This window comes from Spea bombifrons, chromosome 2 (genome assembly GCF_027358695.1).
Source record: "Spea bombifrons isolate aSpeBom1 chromosome 2, aSpeBom1.2.pri, whole genome shotgun sequence".
NCBI classification, from domain to species: Eukaryota; Metazoa; Chordata; class Amphibia; order Anura; family Pelobatidae; genus Spea; species Spea bombifrons.
In genome coordinates this window covers 107,946,298-107,973,670 of record NC_071088.1, presented here as the reverse complement: position 1 = coordinate 107,973,670, position 27,373 = coordinate 107,946,298, and the positions used below count along the sequence as shown (strand labels likewise).

Below are 27,373 nucleotides of genomic sequence, written 5' to 3'. Positions count from 1 at the left end.
ATGGTTAAATTGACGGTTTATTGTTTGTTGTAAACTAAATAAAAGACCACAGCCTGTTTTATCCAAAGTTTTGTTGGCATGTGTTTTATTTAATAAGTACAGATTTTGTCCCTTAAAACCTCACGTAACAAACTTACCAATATACCAGTACCAAATGTATAAAGGGCTCAGTTTTTACAAGCGTCCATTCTATTACTAGGTTATGGGCCATACAGAAAAAAGGTACCATCATAACTAGTATGGCATAGCATAAGCAATATTCCATTTTACTATATCAAAAGGTTATCAAAATAACTACTGGTCCCATACATTTGCAATAGTGTAACCTTGATACCAATCCTATTGCAAAAATCCATCCACAGCCAAATCATCTCACTACATCCATTCCAGTTTACATACATTATCTGTTTCATTGATCTCTGAAGCACACCATTTTTCTTATTAAGTGAAAAATACAGAACAATGTAGTTAGGTCTTTGTAACTGGTTCACCAAGAGAGCTGTAGTCACTCCCAGAGATCACCCAGATGTTTCCTCCTGTTGTCCCCGGAATCACTTCCAGCACCAGTCAGCATGCGCACCTTGGAACCCTGCTATATGTACCCAATAAGTAGACACAACTACCTTGAACTGAGTACAGCAGGAATGAACATTTTATTATTGTAAAACATAGACTCATACATCCACAGAACTGCATTTACATAGATAAACAGACACATGTATGCAACCCCACCTTTAATTCCCCTGGCAGCAATCGTATTATTGGGATTAGTTAAACAATGGAGCTCCCACCTATACTATCTTTGTTGGGCAGCCAGGCTGGAGCCATCTCTGAGTACCTTGGGCCCCTGTATGACAGGTCATACTGTCACGGTCTTTACTTCATATTTACATTATAACGGGGTCATTTGGTTGTCGAACCATTATGTGCTCTATGACTTATAAACATCTTCATTTTCAATTTGTAACAAAATGTTTCGCTGCTGAAACCCAGAATGTATATAACATGACTTTTGCTTAATGATAACATGAGTGAGTATGGGTAATATTTTTACAACAGTAAAACATCAAGTTATAGTATGGATGAAAAAATTATCAGTTCGTGTAACTAAAGGAGAAATGGCTAATTAAAAGAAATAGGTGTAGGAGAAGAAGAATAATGAAGCTTTCTATTACAAAACCCCACTGAAACACTTGCCTATCCATAGGCCATTAGATAAACAATAACCAATTCCTCACTGACCTATCCATCCATGAAAAGTAAGGAAGGTATCGTAGATCAAAGAATATTGCATTGTTAGGATTATTCTCCCAGCTGATTATTCGGTGCAGAGGCTTGCATTGTCTTTTGCCAACTTACATTGACTGATGCTTTAAACATACAGCTGATTAAAATATGGGGGCTTTGATGAACTAAAGTATGGTACAGGTATAATTTATTTGTAATTTATGCTTTAAGTAGCCATACTTCACATCCATTTATATTGCATTTGTGCATGCTGGGTACTTTAACAGTTTTACTGTTCTATTCACCCAGTAGCCGCTGATTGCATAGCTAGGAGAAGAAAGAAAACTGGCAGCAACTGAAACATTTTATTACATATTTATTTTTTTCGCATTATATGCAATGTGCTCAGAATTCCCGGTACAAACAAGGCAGTCCAAAATGAGAGATGATTGTGAAGCCGGCTGATAGCCCTTATTAGAACAGCTGGGATCCAGGCACAAAATGTGATGAAGCATCCATAGTTCCTACTTCATCTGCTGTTCTTGTGAGCCTGCCAAGGTAACTGCACAATGTTTTTGCCTTGGCACAGTAATAAACTGTTGAAAAATCAAAATCTGGATAGATCTTGATTCCAAACCATATGCAAATTTGTAGGATGCATCTACTCATACACAAGGTCACTAAGTATTTTATAGAAGTTGCACTTGTATTTTTGCATAACCACATTTCATTTATTACAACTACCATTTTACAATCTGATATTAGTTTAATGTGATTGACAATAAAAAAGCCCTTTCTTGGGTTCCATTTTCATTTCATTTTGTGAAATTGAGAGTCTGACATATTTATTACGAAGGTCAGATGACTAACTTCAGACATGCATCTAGGATGTCCACACCAAGGCAGCATGTTGTCCAATATTAATATATTTAATATAAACCATAACACTACAGACGTACATTTTATTTTAATTATTGTTGTGTGTAATAGACTTCTCTTGAAAGAAAATCTTGCAGAAAAATCCTTTAGAGGATTAATGGAGCCCTACATAATATAGGGTTGGTCCAAAATGTTGCACAGTAACTTTATAATTTATTATAAATAAGGAGACTAGAAAGGAAAAAACAATGATCTATGGAGCTGTCTATGGCACACTGTAGGCCTCTGTGACACCAAGCGGGGGTGATCTATAAATTAACTTTTAACATACTGTAGGTCATTGTTTGTTACTGGATTCCAGTAAGTCTTTTGCTTCATTTATTTTCATTGCCAAGTAAGGAGATCCACCTGTAAAGACAAAATAGTGAGATTTTACATTGTGGGGGGAAAAGTACTAAAAATGCTTCATGTCGATAGGGAATATGTCTGCACACAAAAAAATTGGTAGTTTTAAAGACCCATCTTGTTCAAAGAGTGACAGAAAACATGCAACTCCTGTTTATAAATTAAGAAGAATGGCTGTACTTGCAAAAGTAACCTCGAGCAATGTTAGAATCACTGGGAGAAGAAGAAAGGAACATTTAGAGAGACATGACTACCAAAACAGAATGGATCTCAGCTAAACAGCACAAAGTAATAATGACATTTTTATAACATACTTAGCAGAATCAGATTTACTAGAAATTAACCCAGATAGCAAAAAAAAAACCCAAAAAACCAAAACAGATACATCTTAGAATTGCTGGTGTCTCTATTTGTACATGTTATTTAATTTTCACTATTTATACATTTTTTATTTTATTTTACTGATCACATAATGATTAGTTAGCAGTGCTTCATTGACCTGCATGGTTGGCTGCAGTACTTTTGAGAACCTAACTTCTCTAACAGGTGGTGTTTTGATACGTTCCTAGGACCCCTGGTTTTTTTGTGTGTGTTGCTGAATGTGTCTATAATCGAGGCACTTCAGCAACACTGGCTGAGCTTAGGAAGCGATTGTTGATCACCTCCTAGGTCCTTTTTTTTTTTTTTTTAAGCTACCAGGCGCCACCATATTTTAAAGACATATAGCCTTTCACTATGGTGAATACAATCTCTCCTATGAGTGGTCTTACAGGGCCCCTATATGTTTTTTGGTGTTGCTGAATACTTCGATTGATTGCTTTCTACGCTCGTTTAACCCCATGACATGCTAGGCACGTCAATTGTCGCTGAGGGGATATATTTCCGTGACAGGCCTGGCACGTCAATTGTCTTCAAGGGGTTAATATAAAATTGCTGGGGATTTTTTAAATAAAAATTTCTAGCACACAAATAGATGTGACTTCAGATGCCAAGCACAGCTTTCAAAAACATTTATAAACAGATGCTGGTGGACACAGTGGAGGGTATGATTAATACCTGTCTCTACCCAAGTACTTGGAAGGAAAATAAGGTGGCGTTCTGTATGTTTCCATCCTGCCTCATTTTTCTTCTTTTGCGTCCAAAATAAAAAGCTGGGATAGCGCTAAGCTATTGTGTAAGATGTGCCCAAACAAGCTATGTTATGGTACGTTAAAGACAGAACTATTAAAATAATTTAGGGTTTTCTTAACAACATTAACAATGTATCTGTTCCAGTACATTACGTTTATTTAATGCATAAAATGCAACTGCCTGAGAAGCATTTAAATCTAAGTTGGTTTAAAACAATAATAGGATATTCTGGTTACTGTGAAAGAAAATGGCATGTACTTATTACCTAAACTAGAAAAAGTGAAATGTACAGTAGTACTGAAAAAAATCTTACAGCATGAGTGAGTACTTCAGACTATCCCTCCCAAACATGTATGTTAATGAATGGATAGTCCCTCTTTAGGAGCCAAATCCTTTTGTCTCTCTTTCCTCCCCTCATGTGCCCCTATTATAGGGGATATAATCCTGCCCGTTAGTCACAGCCCCAACCACACCCACTAATTCTAAAGTGGGCATTTTTGGCCTTTAACAATATTGGGAATTTGATCTCCATCTTACAATAATGAAAAACACAATTTGTTTTAACTAATAACACACAAGTTATTGTACTGTTCTTAACATTTTGAGTTTGCCATTCTCAAGAAGCATCTGCTGATCTGATTTCACAGAAGACCTTCAATCAGGAATTGTTGATTTTCACAAAGCTGGAAAGGGTAAAAAAAGTAATCTCAAGGAGTTTACATTTCCATCAGACCACAGTTATACAAACTGTTTATGAATGAAGACAATTTATTACTGTGGCTACTCTCTAGAACTGGGTGCCCCAAGATGACTCCAAGGGTGCCACGCAGAATGCTCAGTGAGGCAAAAAAAAAAAAAGAGAACCATAGAGTAACAGCTAAAAGGAATAATTGGAACTGGTTAACATTTTAATCCAATTTACCATGTCTGTTAATCTGGAGTTTGCCAAAGAGCAACTTGACACTCCACAATGCTACTGGGAAAATGTTTTGTGGACTGATGAAGCTAACAAGGCATAATTACAGGATAATGTCAGGGTGGCTGAAGCTCAGTAGAAGTTGGGTGATTTAACAGGACAAAGACCCTAAACATCAAAGTAAATCTACTACAGAATGGTTTAAAAAATGAAAATCCGCTCTTTGGAGTGGCCCGGTCAAAGTGCAGACCCATTTAAGATGGTGTGGAATGACTTCAAGAGAGCAAAGGAATATGGCTGAGCTTAAGCAATTCCGGAAGGAATGGTCTAATATTCCTCCTGAATGTCGTGCAGGTCTGACCCGCAGCTAGTGGAAGCACTTGTTTGGGATTATTGCTGCCAAAGGAGGTTTGATCAGTTATTAAACCCAAGGGTTCACTTACTTTTTCCACCAGCACTGTGAATGGTTAATGGGCGTGTTTAATAAAGACACGAAAGGTTATTGTTATTAGCTTAAGCACATTGTGCTATACTTGTGACTTAGATGTACATAAGATGTGCAAACAATTAATGCAGTAAGTCAGGTCATTCCAAAGGTTTATCGCATAACAGGCTAATGTCACAGTTTAACACAGAAATGTTAATATTCTCTTATTTAACTAGCAATGTGCATTACTTGGTATTTTTATCATCCTAGCTATTGTCCTCCAGTTCCCAGGCTGTACACATGGATGTAATTTTGTTTGGTCTGTGCAAAGTTCTACTTCCAAGATCACAGCAGTGAATTTTGTTGGTGCAAGTAAAGTGTCAGCAATTTGCAGTAAAAAGTGGAGAGTGTTTTAAATCTAACCACAATGAAAGAAAAAAAATGCACTTTCCCCTGTTTGACTTTTGAAATACAGTGTAATGTCTTGCCATCTGCTATTTTTAAGCAGAAGCAGGAACGAGCATATGGGCATGCTTTTTTTCCAGCAGATGCGGTCTACTTAGAAGTTATAATAATAGTCTTTCTGTAAAATAAATCATTTGCATTCAAAACCTGGGTAGTTATAGCATTTGTGCACTGATTCTACAGTCTGTAATTTTCCAAACTCTGAATGGCATTAATATTTTATGACAAGTTTAGAGAAGGGAAATTTTAATTGTACAAGATTTAACTTTCCCATGTATTACCAAAATGTAGCTAATCGCAGAGCATTACTTTTTCGGTGTGATGAAAATCTATAAATCATGAAGAAGATATATCGGTATGGTATATTTTTACATTAATTTAAGCTACCTTAGACAACCTTATTCTGTACAGACACGTACCTTATCTCTAAGAAAAAAGCTCAGTTTCTGGTTTTCTCAACATAACTGTTACTACTATATGTAGATAATTCCAAACATATACAGATAGCATATCACCATTGTACCACTTCTCTAGAATTCACTACGCTGTTCTTTGAGACTCTCTAAACACCAACATTTTTTGAGAAGCCTACAACCTCTCTTCCTAATATTCTTAACCAGCATCCCAATCAAGCCACCTGAATGATAAACAACCCCTACACATCATCCTCGATTCAATCAAGCACCTCTACAGATCACCATTGATTCAATCAAGTCATCCCTATCCATGCAGTCCTCCCCTACTTGTTCACTTTCTCTCAAACACCACCTAGATTGTAAGCTCAGAAGAGCAGGGCCCTCTTTTCCTTGTTTACCAGTATGTGTTATTTGAAATTATTTTACTGCCTTATTGTATTGTAATGTCTTGATGAAGAGGAGATTTATGTTGAGTTAACACAGCTGTGTAATACACACATACATAACTAAAGTTACATATAAATTGACTGAAACATTTTGACTTGATTTGCGATCTTCAGAAGAGACAATCTTCAAAACTTAACACTGACCTAAGGATCTACTCATCATTTATCACATAAAAATGACCTGGCTTGAGAATAGAGATCTCTGTATAACAAATATGGAAATATTTTAACACCTACTAATACACACAAACTAAGAAAAAAAGATTCTAAATATGTTAACCTTTGAGCTTTTTTAGGCTAAAAACTATTTAGGTGACACACATACACACTTTTGTCAGCGACCTATTTTGAAGGAATTCTTCTGGGACTCCTCAATGTGTCAGTGAGGATGACAGTCTCACTGACACAGAGGGGTTTATAAGCTCAGAACAGTGTTTCTTGCAGCATAAAGGTACATTTTATATGAAATAAACCAATTGAAAATGATCCTGGCTGCTTCTTTAATGTTGCTCTTTGCTTATATCATACAGAGCAGATGGAGCACCCTATGACTATGTGCTTAACGCACTAAATGCATTAGGTGGCTATCTGGTACCATGCTGTGTTCATGTCTGTACCATCGATTGAGCAATTTTAGGATGCCTTATAGCTATCTGCATAAAGGATTTTTCACAGCCATCCAGTGAACCCACTGCCCTTTATTTTTACCTCTTCTGCTATTTTCATATTTGCACCAAATTGTTAATTTATAGTACAATTCATTATAGCTTCTGTGAACATTTATATCGAGACTGTAATCCTGCAGGTTAGCACTCGGATTTGACTCACTAAATACCAATGGCTACGGTCACAAATTATTTAGTTCATAAAGCCTTCTATATGGCATGTTACCACCATCAGAAGCATCTCTTTTCACTTATTTTGAACAAATTCATAAATAATTATTCTTGATAATCTCTAGATAAAGGGAAAAAAACCAACAACTTCATGGCACAATCACTCCAAGGTGATTTTATAGCTAATCAAAACAATGTTTTCCTTACCTTTATCTGGGTGATTCAAAATCATGGTTTTGCGATGAGCAGCCCGAATCTTGGCTTTTCCAGCAGAAGGACTGTAAAAATAAAGTTTTACAATAAAAAAAATTAGAATACTACTGTAAATTACATTTTAAACTCGGCGAGGCAGAAAAAAGCAGGACTTTTGCCATCTTGTGGACAACAGAAACAGCTACAACATTCTCTTGCATGGACGAATATTTGGATTATGATTTAGTTATAAGAAATGTTTCCTATGTAAAAAATCTGAAGCTTTAATTGAGTGAAGCTTTAATTGAGGAACAAGTTTCTTCTAAAAGATGAGTTCTGTTTGGTTGTACTGGTAAAGCGATTATGCTAGTTACTGAGACAACTAGCAAGAGACAAGAACAGAAACTTGTGTCCCCTTTTATATTTTTACAGAGGTTATTTTGATGAAAGTAGACAAGTAACGAGGAAATAATGAGATCTAAAAATAACAACACATTTTCCCAAATCCAGTGAGTATGTGTTTCGCATGAGCTTAATGGGACAGTAAAGAAACCTTTGTCAGGTTGTGTACTATAATCCCCATTGTGCATGTGTTAGAGCAGAGTCCTCAACAGTACACAGTTAGCCAGATATAGAAATCATACAGTGCAGCTTATAGTGGCATTTGTGGCACATCATAAATCCCGTTACAGACAATGACAGTGGTACAGCATAACTCCCATAATTACAAAGTTACATAGTTATATAGGCTGAAAAAAGACATGCGTCCATCAAGTTCAGCCTTTCCTATATCTGTTAATTTGTTGCTGTTGATCCAAAAGAAGGCAAAACCCCCCAGTTTGGCTCTTTCCAATTTTGCACTAACCAGGGAAAAGATTCCTTCTTGACCCCAAAATGGCAGTCAGATTTCTCCTTGGATCAATAAGCTGTTTCACCATAATTAATTATATCCCCGAATATTACATTTTTCCAAGTGTCCATCCAGTTGCTGTTTAAACGTCTGTACAGACTCCGATAAAACTACCTCTGCAGGCAGAGAATTCCACATCCTTATTGTCCTTACTGTAAAAAAACCTTTCCTCTGCTTTAGACTAAATATCCTTTCTTCCAGTCTAAACGCATGACCACATGAGCTATGCATAGTCCTGTTTATGAACAGATTTCCACACAATGGTTTGTATTGGTCCCGAATATATTTATATAATGTTATCATATCCCCTCTGAGGCGCCATTTTTCTAAACTAAACAGATTTAAATTTGTTAACCTTTCTTAATAACTATAGTGCTCCATTCCTTTTATACATTTTGTAGCCTGCCTCTGCCCCCTTTCAAGTGCAATGATATCCTTCTTTAGAATAGGTGCCCAAAACTGCACAGCATGTTCAAGGCAAGGTGTGGCCTTACCATTGATTTATACAGAGGCAAAATTATATTTTTATCCCGCGAATTAATGCCCCTTTTTATACATGACAATACCTTACTGGCCTTAGCAACCGCTGACTGACATTGCACATTGTTGCCTAGTTTGTTGTCTATAACAATTCCCAGATCTTTCTCATTAGTCGTTATCCCTAATTTACTACCGTTTAGGGTATAAGTTGCTTGTGCATTCCCTGCCCCGAAGTGCATAGCTTTACATTTATCTACATTGAATTTAATCTGCCATTTGTGTGTCCAGTCCCCCAGTCTATCTAGATCCCTCTGCAGCACTGTAATATCCCACTTGCACTGTATTACTTTACCTAGTTTAGTGTCATCAGAAACATGACTTTCAACGCCTATTGCCAGGTCATTTATAAATATGTTGAATGAAATTGGTCCCAGAACAGAACCCTGAGGGCAAGCCAAACACTGAGGGTGGTACAGCATAACCCCCATCAATATACATTGAGCCTGACAGTGGTACACCTCAACTCCCATGATTATATAGTGATCCAGACACTAATGATGGTACAGTATAAATCCCATCATTATATAGTGATCCAGACACAGATGGTGGTACAGCATGACTCCTATGATTACCGTATTTGCTCGATTATAAGACGACCCCCCAAAATCTGATTAATTTATGAAAAAAGAAAAAGCCTGAATATAAGACGACCCTAGAGGAAATTTTTTTTTTACCAGTAAATGTTAATTCATGTAAACTATGTGAACATTTTTTTTTAATAAAAGCTATTATTGAGAAAAATATTTTGTTTTTATTTCTTTTTTTTTTTTCAACCTGCCCCCCCCACCCGTTATGCACATCTGCCCCCTGGCTTGCCACTGTGCCCCAGAAATGCCTTATACCCCCTATATGCCACTGTGCCCCATGATATGCCTTTTAACCCTCTAAATGCCACTGTGCCCCATGATATGCCTTTTGACCCCCTATGTGCCACTCTGCCTCCAGAATTGCCTTATACCCCTATATGCCACTCTGGTAGTCCAGGCAGCGTGTAGAGCTTCCGATGCAGCCGGGAGGAGGTGCGTTTGGCAGTGGGGGTTGTCTGCGTCCATCGCGCAGACCTTCCCCGGCTGTCAGAGATCACGGGGAACTCTGATCTCTGACAGCCGGGGAAGGTCTGCGCGATGGACACAGACAACCCCCGCTGCCAAACGCACCTCCTCCCGGCTGCAGCGGAAGTTGTGTACATGAATCGAGTACAGCTCTACACGCTGCCCGGACTAAGCACCGGGGACTCAGAAGTACCGGTAAGTGGGGGGGGAGACAGGAGGATCCAGGTCCCCTGCATCGCTGCGGGGCATCTGGATCTTAGTCTCATAGTCATACCTTGTTGAGGTCTGATTATAAGACGACCCGAATATAAGACGAGGGGTATTTTTCAGAGCATTTGCTATGGAAAAAACCTCGTCTTATAATCGAGCAAATACGGTATATAGTGATCCAGCACTGATGGGGCTGCAGCATAACTCCCACCATTCTATAGTGATCCAGACACAGACAGTGATGCAGTATGACTCCTATTATTATACAGTGCAGACAGATGGTGGTACAGCATGACTCCAAATTATATAGCACAGACAGATTGTTGCACAGTACCCATTATATAGGAAGCCAGACAGTGGTACAACATGACCCCTATAATTACATAGTGAGCCAGACAAAGATGGTGGTACAGCATAATTCCCATTCTTATATAGCAAGCCAGACAGTGGTACAGCATGACTCCTATCATTATACAGTGATCCAGACACAGACGGTGGTACAGTGCGACTCCTTTCACCATATAGTTATCCAGACACAGACGGTTGTACAGCATGACTCATATCATCATATAGTGAGCCACACGGTGACGGTGGTACAGCCTGACTTCTATCATCATAGATGAGTCAGGGACAGAGGGTGGTGCATCGTGACTCATAAGTATATAGTAATTTAGGCACACGTTATGGTACAGCATAACTCCCATTACTATAAAATAAGAAAGACGAATAGTTGTGCAGCATAGCTTCCAATATATACTGCTGCTGAGAACAACCCTTTCTATGATGCTCAGCAAATATCACAATATACTTTTTGCCTGTCAGGGCATCATGGGGGTCTTACTCATGCTCTCTTACATTCTCACACTCTCACTCACTCTCTCTTCATGTCACTCTACATGACCATTTCCACATCCTTGTTTACTTTCCCACAAATCCACTTCTTCTTTTGCCTCTTCCTCTACATCTACTTTTTCCCGGTTTCAGTGTCCCTGTCTCTTTTTTCTCCGTCTTTTCTCTTGCTCTTCTGGCTTCTTGGAGTAATTATGAAAAAGTGCAAAGCCATGGCACACACCACATGAATGTCCTCTCCCCCATTCCTCAAATCTGCAGAGAGGGTATGTGCAAAGGCTCCGCTCTTTTGCAGAATTGCTCCAGGAACAGCTCATACCGAGGAGAAGTAAACAGAGAAAGAAGACAGAACAAGAAAAATTGCAGAATACGAGAAAGGACATGGAAGCGGTCAGTGGAGAAGGTAAGGAAACACATCCTGTGCCCCCTTACAGCTGTGTCTGAGGTGAGCACCTCACTTCCTGCATCCTTCCTACAGCTCTGTCCAGCTATCTACTACAAAATGTCATTATCTACAACTAAACATTATATATATATATATATATACACACACACACACACACACACATTATGCAAGAAAGAAGGTTTTCTGATATAAAAGGAGATTTACTGATTTAAGAGTAGATCTTACACAAGCTCTTCAAAAGAAGCAAACATATAATTCAGTCAGATGCCCTTAGATCTCTGTACAAATCTATGTGCATCATGTGAGAAATATAGGTGAAATTGAATGCTTGTGCTTGGCTACATGTTCGTTTACCCTTGTACAGAAAAAAATGGTTCACTACAAGAGATTCAAGGCGACCTTAAGTACTATAGCCAATTTGCTGAGAATGGTTATTTAATCAGACTAATACAAACAATTATCAGACACGAAAAAGGTTTATTAAAATTACTAACATTAATGAGTTACATTAAAAAAGAAACCACACCCTTTTTTGAATTCTATGGTTTTACATATCAGGATCTTAGTAGGTCTAAACATTAGGTAAATACAACTCCACATGAACAACACATGCCTTACACCGTGTCATGATTTATTCAACAAAATAAAGCCAAAATGGAGAGTTTATGTGCAAAAAACTTAGTATACCTTATGATTCAGTAGCTTGTAGAACCATCTTTAGCAGCAATAACTTGAAGAAATCATTTTCTGTATGACTATCATTCTGTCACATTGTTGTGGAGGATTTTAGGTCCGCTCTTTTTATTTTTTCCACTTTTGAATAATCTTTCTAACTGTATAATGATTGACTTTAAATTGATTGGAAATGGCCTTATAACTCTTCCCAGATTGATGGGCAGCAACAATTGCTTCTCTATGTCAATGGCTCATGTCTTTCCTCAATGGCATTGTGTTAACACATACCTGGATGCTCCAGACCAGCAAACTGCTAAAACTTTGGCTTTTATTGAAGTGGACATGCCTGGTGATGATCAATCAATCAAGGGCATTTGAATAGAAGCACCAGTCTGCTACTAAGCATCTTAATTCCTTTGGAAGCAGTAAGCATGTACTTAGTTTATCGCACATAGCTTCTCCATGTTGGCTTTATTTTTGTTGAAGAAATCATGACACAGTGTAATATGGCATGTGTTTTTGTTCATCTGAGGTTGTATTTACCTAATTTTTAGACCTGCTAAGGAACAGATGATGGTTACTATGATCTGATATGTAAAACCATAGAAACTGTGACTGTAGGTGACTGTACTTGCAGAAGGGGGGGGGGGGGGAAATAAAGTTTAGAACCCGCACAGTGACACCAAAAATAATGCAGTTCCTTGTGAATATATCAGAAGCAAGGAGACAAGGACAGAAAACTCAATTTTGTTAGACAGCTGGGGATAGCCTTATAACATTCAAACACATTTCTCATCCCCTACATAATCAGAAAATATTTGATTTAATTAAATGTGGTGTTAGATAGAAAAAAAAACATAATGTAGCTCACCCACCTAATACCTAAAATAAGGCTAGCTTCTCGCCTACTCATTTTCTGTTCAAATCCTCCTTTGTAATAATAGGAAAGGCTCTGCACAAAGAGAGAGAAAGAAAACAAGTAATATAGCTGAGATCACAGCAATGTAACTATCACATAAAGCAACTTGACCAGATGCTGAACCTATGTATTAGAATGAAACCTCACACAGCCCAGTCCTATTTATAAAATGAGTAAATTTGCACTTACTGAAGTTGAAATCTTTTTGGCATTTTCTGCAATAACGTGTCCCAAAGGCTTCCACAGCTGAAAAGCGAAGCGACCTGAAAGAATTCACACAATGTTCTTTTTTATCATCTCTCCACAAATAATAATTTGTAAATAATTAAGTTGCTTTTTGCACATTTATACACTTGATTTAAGGTTCTCTGTACTGAATTGTTAGGTGAGAAACATTTTACATTATTGAAACACTGCCACATGGACTGGCAAGGCAGTCTCCATTTGATCCTTGGCTACAAGTCATCTTGCAGTAGAACATGTTCAGTAACTATGGCAACTTTCATTTCTAATGAAAATGGGCACCTTAATTAACCCAAGCTAATATTTATGTCAATAAGCAGCTTCGGAAACCTGGATAAACCTTGTATTAACCGAACTGTCATTGTGCTATATATGTCTTGCTGAATTACATTTTACAGAATGTGCTAATATTTCAGCCCTTCTTTGGCAGGGCAATTTGAGAAGACAAATCCAGTCTTTATGCGAAACTGATTGTAGGACTATGGTACTGGGCCATTAGGGAGATCAGAGATTTCCCTTGTAACAGGACAAGTTACACTATGGAGAATTGTGTCAAGCACAGTCTCTATAGCATGCTGAACTCCACCAAGTACTCAGTACAGAGGATGGTAGGTTGGAGAATTGCTCCTGCTTGGGCCTATGGCAGCACCCTGCCTAAATACACCACTGTATGTTTCTGCTCCATGCTATATAATGTATAATACACAGTGTATGAGCTTGTGAAAAATGTGCACAAAAAACTGTCGAAAGTGTACTGGGAGGCCAGGATAATGAAGACAGATTTGTCTGTATTACTCTGGTCTCTCTGTGGACTTCCTCAAAAGAGCAGGCCCATAGGAACAGCCTCTCTCCAATGCTGCCAATTGGAGGAGAGGGTGTGCGCGGAGGCTACGCTCTTTTGGGGAAGTTCACTGGTAGCCCATGTCCAATTGTCCATGGAGAAGCAGATGCAGAAAAGAAGCAGAACTGCGCAGCAAGGAGACAGGGAAACGGAAGCGGTTGGTGGAGAAGGAAGGGAGACATTCAGAGAAAGCGAGAGAGTGAATAAGAGAGTGAGTGAATATGAATTAAAGTGAGAGCAATTGTGAAAGAATGAGAAATTGAATGAGGGCGAGTGAAAAACCCAACAAAACCCAATTTATTACATACAAAAATAGTGTTCATGTAACCTTTTTAGGTGCTGTCCCTGTTTAATAAATAAAAGAAATGTAATAACATTTCTATTTTTTTTTTTCAAAATAAAGGTGAGATTTTATTAGCTACAACTCGAATTACACAGTATTACACCTGAATGATGATGAGGGTAATGGGAACTCACAAAAGCAGGTATACCAGAGGGTATTAATGTGAGGTGGTGGATGTAACAGCTCAGCCACAAAACGGTAGACTAGGCACACTCACAGAGCAGGGTTGCTGAGTCCTGAAGCATATAGTGCGTCATTTAGTATTGTCTGTAGCATCACTCACTACTGGTCTGGGGCTGTTTTTTTATGGTTTGGGCTAGGCCCATTAGTTCCAGTGAAGGGTAACGTTAATGTTACTGCATTTGTGGCGTTTATATGCTTCCAACTTTGTGGCCCTCTTTTCCTGTTCCAGGATGACTGTGCCCCTGTGCACAAAGCAAAGTTCGAAGAGTTTCGTATAAAGCACTTGAGTGGCTTGCACAGAGCCCTGACCTCTACCTCACTGAACACCTTTGAGATGAATTGGAACGCTGATTGCGAGCCACGTCCTCTCGTCCAACATCAGTGACTGATCTCACAAATGTTTCATACGACATAATGTTTAAGAAAAAGATTGAAGTGCACAAATACCAAGGAGGTTAGTCATGTAGCTGTCGCTCATCTTACCTGCAAAGGCTACAGCCGCTACTCCAAGACCAACTGCAAATAAAGTTCCACCCTATGGAGAAAAAAACAGACTTGTAAGCTTAATTATTAAGGTAATGTATTTAATGTGAATGATATTCATTGTAATGTAAAGATTAAGTCACATTTATGGCCAACCTACTTAAACATTCTCAATTAAACTGCTAACAACTATTTTGCCTTATTTGTAAAAAAAAAAAATAATAATTACAAAGTCTGGGTAGCGATTCTGTGCCACCGTGAAAGAATTTGCCCAAAAATCTAGGTTAATGGCAAAGAACGTCATTAAATACCCACCGGTCAATTAGCAACAACCTAGGTTGCATGGCACACTAGGTGTTTCTTTGCCTCCATCTTTAGTGTTCACTGAACATTGTTCAGTGATAAACTGAGAGCAGAGAGAACCCTGATCAATTATACAGTTTCTGTACAAGTTTTTTTTTCTTTTTTAAATTAATTTGAGGGGAATTGAGAATTTAGTTTGTTGGTAGAAAAAATAAATTAAAAATAAAAGCTCTTAAAAAATAAATAAATATTGTGGGCAATTAGGAAGAAATAGGAAGGTGGCTTATGTAGGCTTGGTACGCAGAGGGAAAATGTAAAAAATAAATAAATAAAAGCTCTTAAAAAAATAATATATATATATATATATATATATATATATTATTTTTTAAGAGCTTTTATTTATTTATTTTTATATATATATATATATATATATATATATATATATATACATACACACTAAAAATGACACTGACACCTCAAACATTGGCCCTATATACGACACCGTTAGTGACATAAGTCCACCACAAAGTTAAGAACAGTGTGTTTTTTTGTTAATTCACTGTCGAGAAAAGCAGTGTTTTACTATGATTTGTCTATATTTCTCATCCTTCTACCAAACAGTGGTTCATTTTTATGAGTCAAGCTCTACTGGGTTATGAAATGCATAACTATGCAGTTCCTGTTGTCTCAGAATAGGAATCTTTATTTCTAGGAAAGAGCCTTATGATAAGATTCTGAAAAACCGATACATAACATGGAAAATACTTTTTCGATATTGTCTAGGGTATTAAAGAAATATAATATCTGTAAACCTGCAAGGCGTTCTTGGCAGACTGAATCAAAATGACTTCAATGTTAAAAGGTACTCTTCTTACCCTTACCCTGAATACAACACCCTTGCAGTTAAATGTAGCATTAGAAAGATCATTTCTAGCATTGCTGAATGCTCAAACCCTTCCCAGTAATTTTTTTATCCGCTTCATTTATAATTTTTCATGGAATGCTTACAAATGTGACCAGTGGCATATTGTGGCAAATATTCCTATAAATACCGGTAGTATTTAATCATGTAAAACTTTGTCCATTTCATAAAAAAGGCACTGAAAGGTTTTGCCATGGAACCCGCAAATATCTATTTGCAGTTTTTTATGCGATTAAACTTCATAGGAATGACTCAAGTGTCTTTGCTTATTGTACAATTAATTTTTTGTCTAAGACAAACAGCACCTTTACGTCTATGGCTTAGATAAGTCATTATCGTCATTTGAAAATGACCTTTTTATTAGTGTGGTATTAAAGAGTCCCCAACAACCATTTTCCTGCAGATCACCGATTACATGTATGTATGGATACTAGCAATACTTGGAAGATGTAGGAAAACCATCTGTTGGAAACTTTCTGAAGGCAGAAGAATTACCCTACCAATCAGATATGATTCACTCCCCATTTCTAGCACTGGCATTTTCCATTCTGCTGAGGTGTCTGTTATAGATATTTATGGGACATCCTTGTGTTGTTTATGTGTTCTGATGTTTATTTCGAATTCTGTGAACAAAGCACTTTGATTTTATTTCAGAGTGCTGAAGACAATTATGCTGACTCTGCACAGTGACTGCCAAAAAAATAAAAATAAATCAAGAAATGGGAATACCTGCAGAATGATGAGGGAAAAAAATATGTACATACACAAAACCACAGATGCACGTATAGGGGACATGTAAGAAGGATGTTTATGTAAAATTACTACTAAATTTGTATCCAATTTCTGGATTAGGTAGTCAAAAACCAAATTATATATATGCATTGCCATATGCAATGCGAAAGATTTATGTAAAGTCTTATAATGCTTGCATCAAATGACACAGTGTGCTTGCGTGTGTAATGTCCAATACACTGAACTGGCATTCAGTTGTAACCTTCGCAATTTTATTCCTGGAACCTGGATCTTGACACAAAGCTACATGGGAAATATTAACCCCTTCCAGACACTGACAAAGTATAAAAGATGGAGGGAAAAAAAAAAGACTTACTTGAAAATCTACAAAAGCGAATATTAAAACCTGTTAAATAGTTCCTACTATTTGTCCTGAGTTTAGAAATACCCAATGTTTTATGCAATATTTACAAGTATTATATATTGCTTTTTCAAAACCATTTTTTCAAATCTGATCAAGCTGCCTCCGTGTCCTATTTGGGACATCTTTAAAACCAGTCACTTTTTTATGGCATCAAAGCATATATTTTTGAAAACTAAACACCCCAAGGTATTTCTAACGGTGGTATTTTAATTCTTTCCATGCACACATTTTACCATCAGCCTTTATCAAAGTTTGCAGTAATATATTTTTCTACACACATTCTACATTAGGTGTGAATGCCTGAGTCTGTGTGTTTGTGAGAGTGACTGCCTGATTCTGTGTGTGTAAGGTTTTTATTTTTAGTAAGAAAGCTCAGAAGTGGTTACTAAAACAATTGAATCCCACTACTGCCCCTAATACATTATCATGCTGCCTGTGGTAAAAGGCAGAATATTGTTTATCCTTATTTCAAGGGTCTCCATTAAGACAAATCATTCACCTTTTTCCCCCTTTACATCCACAAACGCTATACAAAGACCTTAACCTATCCCCTATTCTGTTTTAGAAAGACTGTCCTTTTTACATCCCTACATCAGTCTCTGACCATCCACATCTATTTTCTAAAAAGCTTCTGCCTTCATTGCAACTACTTTTTCCTATATAGCTCATTCTTTTATTAGATACATTAAAACAAGGCTATACATTAAGCTAAATAGTTCTTCATGGATTTACACTTACAACTCACAGCATACAGTAAAGTTTTCCACACCAGGGTGTATGTCAGACAAGGGGTTTACGCTATTTAGAAGTTTAAGGAAATGTTGTTAAAGCAAGCAGAGTGTGAAATTACTGGCATACTGCTCTTACTGTCCACTTTTCTGTGCCATTTGTCACTCTTCCTTTTCCGTTCATTCTCATTGTAAAACTTGGCAGTCATTACTTGGCTCCCTTACTAATGCAGGTCTGCTGTTTGACTATACAGGTATTAACACCTTCACAGCAATGGTGACATCACACGTATATGATGACTGAGAATTTAATGGCCGTACTAGCAAGAAATTCTATACTTTGTAAGGTAACTTCAATGTGCCATTTTAAGGGACAAGCTTCTCCTGAAGGGCTTGATTGTGCATATATATATCTTAGGCCAGATGCTGCCATAAATGTTATCTTGAGACCTGGCCAGACCACATCATAAAATCAGTGAAACATGAAGAGCCCCAAATAGAGCAAATTCAAATGATGCCAGGTGTACTGTCCTTGGTGCTATAAAGAAAATCTTACATGGACCAGGCACTGGGGTCAAATCACCTATCATTTTCAGAGTTATGTTACCAGAAATATAGTTTAGACAAGATAGTAGAATCATTACATAATTGTTTTGTGTGCCTCCAAAATGACAGGAAACATAGTAGGAGTTGGCTAAACAGGCCCTGAAAAGTAATGGGTGACCTGTCTGACAGGTTGATAGGGGTGTTTGATCACCCCAGAATTATTAACCTAGTGCAAGGTTACAAGACCCAAATCACTTAGAGTGTCAAAAAGTGCCTGGGCTATTGACTCTAGTCTGCTAGAGTCAAAGAAAGGAGATTTTTATATGAATTGGGACCAGAGCAAAAAAACATTTTCTTTACCATTTTTTTTTGTAAAAGTATTTTTGCTTAGATGAAATATAAATTAATCAGCTTTGTATTTGTGCTTTTTACCAAGTTACCATTTTTTTCTAAATTAACCTTTTACACCTTTTGTGGCAACATTGGGTTTTTAAACAGTTTGAGCAGTCTGAGCTTCTTCAAAGCTTCCTTGGGTTTTTGCAAAACCTTAAATAGAACTTGGTGGTAGCAGTGAGTAGTTTTTGGGGTTGTGGGGTAAACCGAACTGGGTTAAAGTGTTGTCAATTTGAGCCCTGCGGGAAGAGAGGTGACTGAGCGTCCGGTCTGGTTCTTCCGTTAACCTTTTCCCTCCCACCTCATGTCACAGTAAGAGCCAACAGGTAGTAGCTCCTGCAGGAATCAGTGACAATATTTAACTCAGTAAAATTATAAAAGGCCATCTAATTACCAAAACTGTGCATTATGCATGAATACCTCAGGAGAGGCTTACGGGGGTTGGTCCTTAATAATGCATAGGGAAATCAGTAAACGGAAACTTCTCTTTAGGGAAATAGCCTAAATAGGTACCGTTCTTAAAATAAATCTCATGCTGAACGGAGCTCAGTATTATGATCAAATTGTTATTATAGACTGGTAACAAAATAAAGGCTGGCACGTTTTAACATTAAGTCTTTATTCCCAAGACAATGGTTTAGATCAGCACCAGTTCCACCCCAAGTTGATTCCATAAAATATTAGTATTGCTAATGGGTCATTGGGGGCCAAGGCTCCTTGATGCATGGGGGGGGCTGGCCCGTGTGGTAAGCCCACTGTAGCTCAAGTTGAAGAAACAGTTAATGCTGGTTCTCATAGAAAGGTATCAGAACACACAGTGCATCGCAGTTTGCTGCATATGTTGCTGTGTACCCCCAGATCAGTCAAGGTGCTCTTGCTGACCCCTATCCACTGCCGAAAGCGCCTGCAATAGGCATGTGAGCATAAGAACTGGACTATGGAATGTGGGTGGCCGGGTGCGTGAGCGTCACTTACCTGGAGTACGCATGGCACCAGGATGCATCCATGGAGGCCCCACTTTGCAACTTACAGGACTCAAAGGATCTTCAGATGTCTAGTGGAGTCCATGTGTAGGCAGGTCAGGGCTCTTTTGGCAGCAAAAGGGGAACCTACACAACATTAGGCAGGTGGTCATAATGTTATGGCTGATACACACACACACACACACACACACACACACACACACACACACACATATTGGGGTGTTGTTTGATAGTGACTTATACCAGGAGCTATAAATTCATAGCTGGCCTCCTTATAAGTGGCTATGTAAGAGTTACACTGGACTATCCAGACATCCATCCCTGGTCTTCATGCTTTCATCCATCCACTAATGTCCACCATATCTCCTTCTCTTACAGATATGAACATCCCCTGTTACCCCTGTTTTCCACCTGGTATGAATATCCTATATTTCATTTGAACCCATCATCTCCTGCTGTTATCCCTGTTTTCCACCTGGCCTCCTTATAAGTGGCTATGTAAGAGTTACACTGGAGTTAAACGGGAGGGAAACGGCATACCAGGTACCACTGCAGAAAACGGCTACAACACCATCGGAACCAGATCAACTCATCCCCATCCAAGCAATCCTCTCCTATTGTCTCACTTCCCCCTCAACCACCGACTAGATTGTAAGCTCGCAAGAGCAGGGCCCCCTTCTCCTTTTGCACCAGTTTGTTATTGTACGTGTTTTCGTATGTGAAATTGTTCTACTGACTGTAACAGCGCTGCGGAATCTGCCGGCGCTTTATAAATAAATGTAATGTAAATTTGTGTGACAAATTACTACCACAAACTTTGGCAAAGGCTGGTGGTAGAATCTCATGGAAAGGGTTAAAATACCAGCATTTGAAACACCTTGGGGTGTCTAGTCTTCAAAAATATATGGCTTGATGGGGTAAATTGCATTGGCCGGCTTTAAAGATACCCAAAATAGCATATGAAGCAGAATTGCCTACCGGATTTGGAAAAAATGGTTTTGAAAGAGCAAAACGCTACTTGTACTTATTGCCCAATAACTTCCAGAAAAAAGCAAAAATAAAAACATTGGGTATTTCTAAATTCAGGACAAATAGTAGAATTTATTTAGCAGGATTTTTCATTTAGATCTTTCAAATAAAAGTGAGAAAAAAGGCTTTTTTCAATGTTTCATAAATTTTTTTTTTTTTTTTTATAGGTAGTTAGACATATGATCAAAAAGCCCTTCTTGTCCTGAAAAAAAAACAATATATAAACTTGTGTGGGTTCACTAAATGGGAGAGGAGGAAATTACAGCTAAGCACAAGCACCTCAAAAGTGTTAAAAACAGCCATTGTCACGAAGGGTACAAAAAAATAAAGAAACAGCCTGGTACTTAAGGGGTTACTAGTAATCAGCCTAAACTGTTCATTGTATACAAATGCAAAAGTCAACCTTAAAATCATTCAAGCATTTCAGTTTGACCTTTTATTCTGGCAGTATTTTAAATTATAATTATGCATACTCATCTGCGAATAAACTAGATAAACATACAAGAATTGAAGGGGAAAAAAAAGTGTTGCTGCCACAAAAATATACGAATCTGTGAAAGTACCAATGTAAGCAACTGCCTCTCACAATGGGAACCGATAACGAGAAAAGTGCCTGCATGTTACCAATTTATTGCCCCCTGGCATTCAGGAAAATTTGTCTGAACTAGGGCTGCAACAACTAATCGATAAAATTGATAATAATAGATAAAGAAAATCGTTGACAGCGATTTTCATTATCGATTAGTCGAATTAACTTTTATCGATTATAAAAAGGTTTTTTTCAGAGCAAATGCTCTGAAAAACTCCTCTCCTTCTATAATCCGACCTCAAACAGAGATCGGATTATAACACTAGAATCCAGATCCCCCGCAGAGCTGCAGGGGACCTGGATTCCCCTCACTGTCAGCCGGTGGGTGTCCGTGCAATGCACACAGACAGCCTTCGTTACTCCCCTTCACTTCGGCTGGGGCTTCTATGAAGCTCCAGTGAAAGTGCCTGTCAGCAACGTCTGTTCATAGGACACCAGGGAGTCGGGGAGAGAGGTGGTGTATGGGAGGGGGAGGAGGAAGTGGGGTATGGGTGAGTTATAGTGGTGTATGGGGGTATAATGAATTTCAGGGTAGCAGAGTGGTGTATGGGGTATAATGAATTTCAGAGTGGCATATCTGGGGAGGCAGAGTGGTGAATCAGGGAGTATAATGAATTTCAGGGTGGTGTAGGGCATTTATGCGGGGGCAGAGTGGCATATCATGGCACACAGTGGCATATAGGGAGGTATAAGGCATAAATGGAGGGCGAGTGGCATATTGGAAGGTATAAGGCATATCTGAGGGGCAGAGTGGCATATTGGAAGTTATAAGGCATATCAGAGGCACAGTGGCATATAAGGAGTATAAGGCATATCAGGGGGCATAGTGGAATCTCTGGCATATAGGAGGTATAAGGCATATCTGGGGACAGAGTGGCAAGCTGGGGGTCAGATGTGCATAACTGGGGGCAGTTTGGCAAATAAAAGAAAATATAAATAAGGCTTTTTTCTCATAGTTTTTATTAAATATGAAAAAATTGTTAACACATGAATTAATATTTACTAATTACCTAGTTTGAGAAACACTGGGTTTGGGTTCTTGTAGCTTTTATTATTATGTCAGTAAAATAAGAAGGTGAATAGAGAAATGCCATTGTGATAAAGAGATGAAAGTGTAAAAAAGTTTTTTTTTTTTCATTACATTATTTTAAATAAAAGAAAAATCTGCGTTTTTGTATCCGATTAATCGAAAAAATAATCTGCCATCTAATCGATTATTAAAATAATCGTTAGTTGCAGCCCTAGTCTGATTATTACAAAAGTAGCAATAAACAACACGCAGCAATTTATACAAATATATTTAGTTTTTGCAAATAAGAAAATAGGTAAATAAGCATTTCTGGGTTATCACCCTCAGCAACTGTAGTGAAAAAGTATGACGCCATTGTGGAAATTTGTATTTCCTCTATAGATTAGTTTCCTAATTGATAATGAAAATCGTTAGCAACAAATTTCATTATCGATTAGTTACATCGATTTTAATCGATTATAAGATGGCGGCTTTTTCAGAGCAAATGCTCTGAAAAACACCCCTCGCTTTATAATCTGACCTCAAATAGAGGTCGGATAATAACACTAAGATCCAGATCCCCTGCAGCGCTGCAGATGACCCAGATCCTCCTCTCTAACAGCCTGTGGGGGGGTGTCTGTGCGGTGAAGTTCGAATCCGATTCTTCGGTTCATTCAATGTCTCTCAAAGCAGTCGCTACTTCCCAGTCCCTCCCTGCAGTCACTCTGACGATTGGCCCCGCCCCTTTCCTTATAGCATCCACACTGCCCAGCAACTCATCTAACAGTAAGTATAAAATTAATATTTGGGCTGCTGAAAGTTAGGCAAGGTGAGGGTTAATTTAGGGGCAGTTATGGTTAATGGGGTGTTTAGGGCTAATTTAAGGGCAGTTATGGTTAATGGGGTCATTAAAGGGTTAATTTAGGGGCAGTTATGGTTGATGGGGTCTTTAGGGTTAATTTAGGGGCAGTTATGGTTAATGGAGTCTTTAGGGTTAATTTAGGGGCAGTTAGGGTTAATGGGGTCTTTAGGGTTAATTTAATGCCGAGGACTGAGAGTTAATTTAATAAAGTTAACTTAAAGTCCAGTTACAGGTAAAGGGGCCAAACTAAGGGGAATCTAAATCCTGGGGGCAGTGAAGATTAACCCTGTATTTATTTCTAAAAGTATTGTGGCAGTGTGCTGTGAACGAGTCTGCAAATAAGTCTGCAAATCTATGAGGGCACTATGGCATATCTGGGGGGAATGTGGCATATCTGGGGGGGGACGGAGTGGCATACTGGGGTATGTGGCATATCAGGGGGTATAAGGCCTGTAGGGTATATAAGGCATATGGGGGAGGGCAGAGTGGCATATCTGGGGTGTGTGTGGCATATCTGGGGGGGGTGTGGCATATCTGGGGGGGTGTGGCATATCTGGGGGGGTGTGGCATATCTGGGGGGGTGTGGCATATCTGGGGGGGGTGTGGCATATCGGGGGTATGTGGCATATCGGGGGTATGTGGCATATCGGGGGTATGTGGCATATCGGGGGGGGTATGTGGCATATCGGGGGGGGTATGTGGCATATCGGGGGGGGTATGTGGCATATCGGGGGGGGTATGTGGCATATCGGGGGGGGTATGTGGCATATCGGGGGGGGTATGTGGCATATCGGGGGGGGTATGTGGCATATCGGGGGGGTATGTGGCATATCGGGGGGGTATGTGGCATATCGGGGGGTATGTGGCATATCGGGGGGGTATGTGGCATATCGGGGGGGGTATGTGGCATATCGGGGGGGTATGTGGCATATCGGGGGGGGTATGTGGCATATCGGGGGGGGGGTATGTGGCATATCGGGGGGGGTATGTGGCATATCGGGGGGGGTATGTGGCATATCGGGGGGGGTATGTGGCATATCGGGGGGGGGGGTATGTGGCATATCGGGGGGGGTATGTGGCATATCGGGGGGGTATGTGGCATATCGAGGGGGTTTTGTGGCATATCGAGGGGGGTATGTGGCATATCGGGGGGGGGGCAGTGTGGCAAGGCTGGGCTCAAATGTGCATAACTGGGGGGCAGGTTGGGAAATAAAAACAAGAAATGCATTTTTCTCAAAGTTTTAAATTCTGCTGTTTGTTTATTAAATTATTTTAAATAAATGAAAAATGTAAATGTATTTTATTGATCGAAAAAATAATTGTCCAACTACTCGATTATGAAAATAATCGTTAGTTGCAGCCCTACATTTAACCCCATCTTACGTTTGCCTATCCAATTCTACATTCTACAACTGCTTATGTGATATACCGTATTGGCTCGGATATAGGCCGCACCCGAATATAGGTCGCACCCTAAAAGTTAGGTGCTTTCCTAAACCCATTGAAAACAATGCATTTTGAGCCCGTACATGTACGGGCTTTGTCATTAAGGGGTTAAAGAAAAAAAATCGTAGTAAAAAAAAAACAAAACAAAAAAACACTTACATATGCTGCCACTCTGCCCCCGCGAGATATGCTGCTACTCTGCGCTTCCCAGACATGCTGCCACTCTGCCCTCCCCAGATATGCTGCCACTCTGCCCCCCCGAGATATGTTGCCACTCTATCCCCCCCTGAGATATGCACTCTGCCCCCCCGAGATATGTTGCCACTCTATCCCCCCCTGAGATATGCACTCTGCCCCCGAGATGTGCCCCCCCCCGAGATATGCTGCCACTCTAACCCCCTGAGATATGCTGCCACTCTGCCCCCAAGAGGTCCCCCCCCCATAGACTTACCGGTGCAGACTCCCCGGGGTCTTGCAGGGCTGGCGGGGGGCAGCTACGCAGTACGCGTACTCAACTTCCGGTGCTGGCACTTCCGCCGTGGGAAGTGCCGGCAAGGAAGATTGTTAGAGTACAAGCGTTAACAACCTCCGCTGCCAGCACGTCTGCACGATGTGCTTTAACAATCTCCCTTGCCGGGACTCCCCCCGTGGGAATTCCCGGCAAGGGAGATTGTTAAAGCACATCGTGCAGATGTGCCGGCAGTGGGGGCTGTTTATGCGCATCGCCGCTGCCGGTGAACATCTACGCAATGCGCTTAGACAATCTCCCGTGCCGGCACTCCCTCCGTGGGAAGTGCTGGCAGGGGAGGCTGTCTGAGCACATCCGAGAGTAGGATACAGGTCCCCTGCACTGCTGCGGGGGATCTGTATCCTAACCCCGTTGCCTGCCCAGCACTGCATGTCCCAGGCGTCGGGCGCTAGACCCCGAATATAGGCCGCACCCCCACTTTAAAGACTTAAAGTGGGGGGAAAAAGTGCGGCCTATATTCGAGCCAATACGGTATTTACTAAGACTGGGCCAGGGCTTTTAATAAAAATGTTACTTATATGGGGGAAACAATATGTTATTTATAGCACTATGTATAATCTAGGAGGTAAGCTAAAATCAAAAAGGGGAATTATGGTTGCACAATATACCGTAATAAAAAAAAGGTAGGTCACAATATATCATTAGTAAAAAATAAAAATAAATAAAAAGGGGGTTAAAACTAACAAACACATATATACACATTTTTAAAAAAAAAAAAAAGATATAAACACAAACAGACTGCAAAGCCTATCGAGTGAACACAAAAGAAACCATTAGGAAAACACTCCAGCTTTGCGTACAGAGAGGTGGGCTCTTACGCAATAGTGTTGTAATCTTCCATCGTCCTTCATGTAAGGACCTTGATCTTTTCTCTATTATGTAAAATGACTGAATGTATGCTTTATTGACAAAATCTAAAGATAATAAAAGCTACCTCTAAACTGTCACAATGCAGACCTACTTTAGAAGTATTCTGGCACCCTGGATTATGGTTATTCCGGTTTATAACGTTACACAAAGCTAGCAGAATGATACGATAACAAATACCGTAGTTACACCCGCACCGGTAACGTGTCTCTACTAGTGTCAGGCTGTAACGCATATTTCCGGTAAAAATCGCCTAGCAGGTTAATCAATACACCTGACGGCAAGCAAAAGGCAGGCTCGTTTATATTCACATAACTCTCGCTTATACGGTACACTAGGTGATCGAATCAAACAAGGTCCAGAATACGCTTCATCGACAAATCTGTTAAACCGAAGCGATAATGCACAACTCACCAGTCCCCGATCAACGTCACCGACGGGAGGTGACCTGGTACCGGGCATATACTCGGAATAACGCAGGGAGTCAGAACTCACGCCGCTGTTGGAGGTCGCCATGACAGTGACTGAGAACGGTGGCCGCTTAGGACAAACTGCTTCTACGTCGTACTGAACGCGTGACTGGTATTTGGTGTTTACATAATGGGTTTCATAACTTTACTCAGTGTTAGGAAACGAACAGCTGCTCGCAGCACTTTCTTCTTGGTACAACAAATCTGTAGAAGATTGGATACCCTTTCCTAATTCCGGATTTAAATCTTTGTTATGTTGGATTTCCTGCTACAAGCAGCAGAAAGTGGTGTGAATCTTGGACTGCAGAGTATTTATAGCTGTATTTAGTTGGTGGGTACTCTTAGTTGGTGGGTATGCATGTAACGTAATGCTGTGCCTTTAACATCTTCAATCTCCCAACCTAATTTGTTTTCCCTGAAACCCAATGGAACTTCTGTTCTCAACTAGATATTTATAGAATGCCTGAAAGGGGGTCTTTATTATTAACTGTCTACAAGTCATACCTGGAGACTCTCTTGGTTTTGCCCGGAGACTCCGTGAGAAGCC

At 39.5% G+C, this 27,373-nt stretch overlaps 1 protein-coding gene across 1 annotated transcript; it reads right to left on the bottom strand.

Moving 5' to 3' along the window:
* Window positions 1-1,586: 1,586 nt before the first annotated feature.
* Window positions 1,587-26,926, bottom strand: DNAJC15 (DnaJ heat shock protein family (Hsp40) member C15). Its single transcript, XM_053455471.1, has 6 exons — window positions 26,771-26,926; window positions 14,995-15,046; window positions 13,091-13,164; window positions 12,858-12,934; window positions 7,356-7,426; window positions 1,587-2,514 (listed from the first exon to the last, which is right to left on the bottom strand). Exons 1-6 carry the CDS (start codon window positions 26,870-26,872, stop codon window positions 2,444-2,446), a joined length of 447 nt encoding a protein of 148 aa, XP_053311446.1. The 5' UTR covers window positions 26,873-26,926; the 3' UTR covers window positions 1,587-2,443.
* Between the last annotated feature and the right edge of the window lie 447 nt (window positions 26,927-27,373).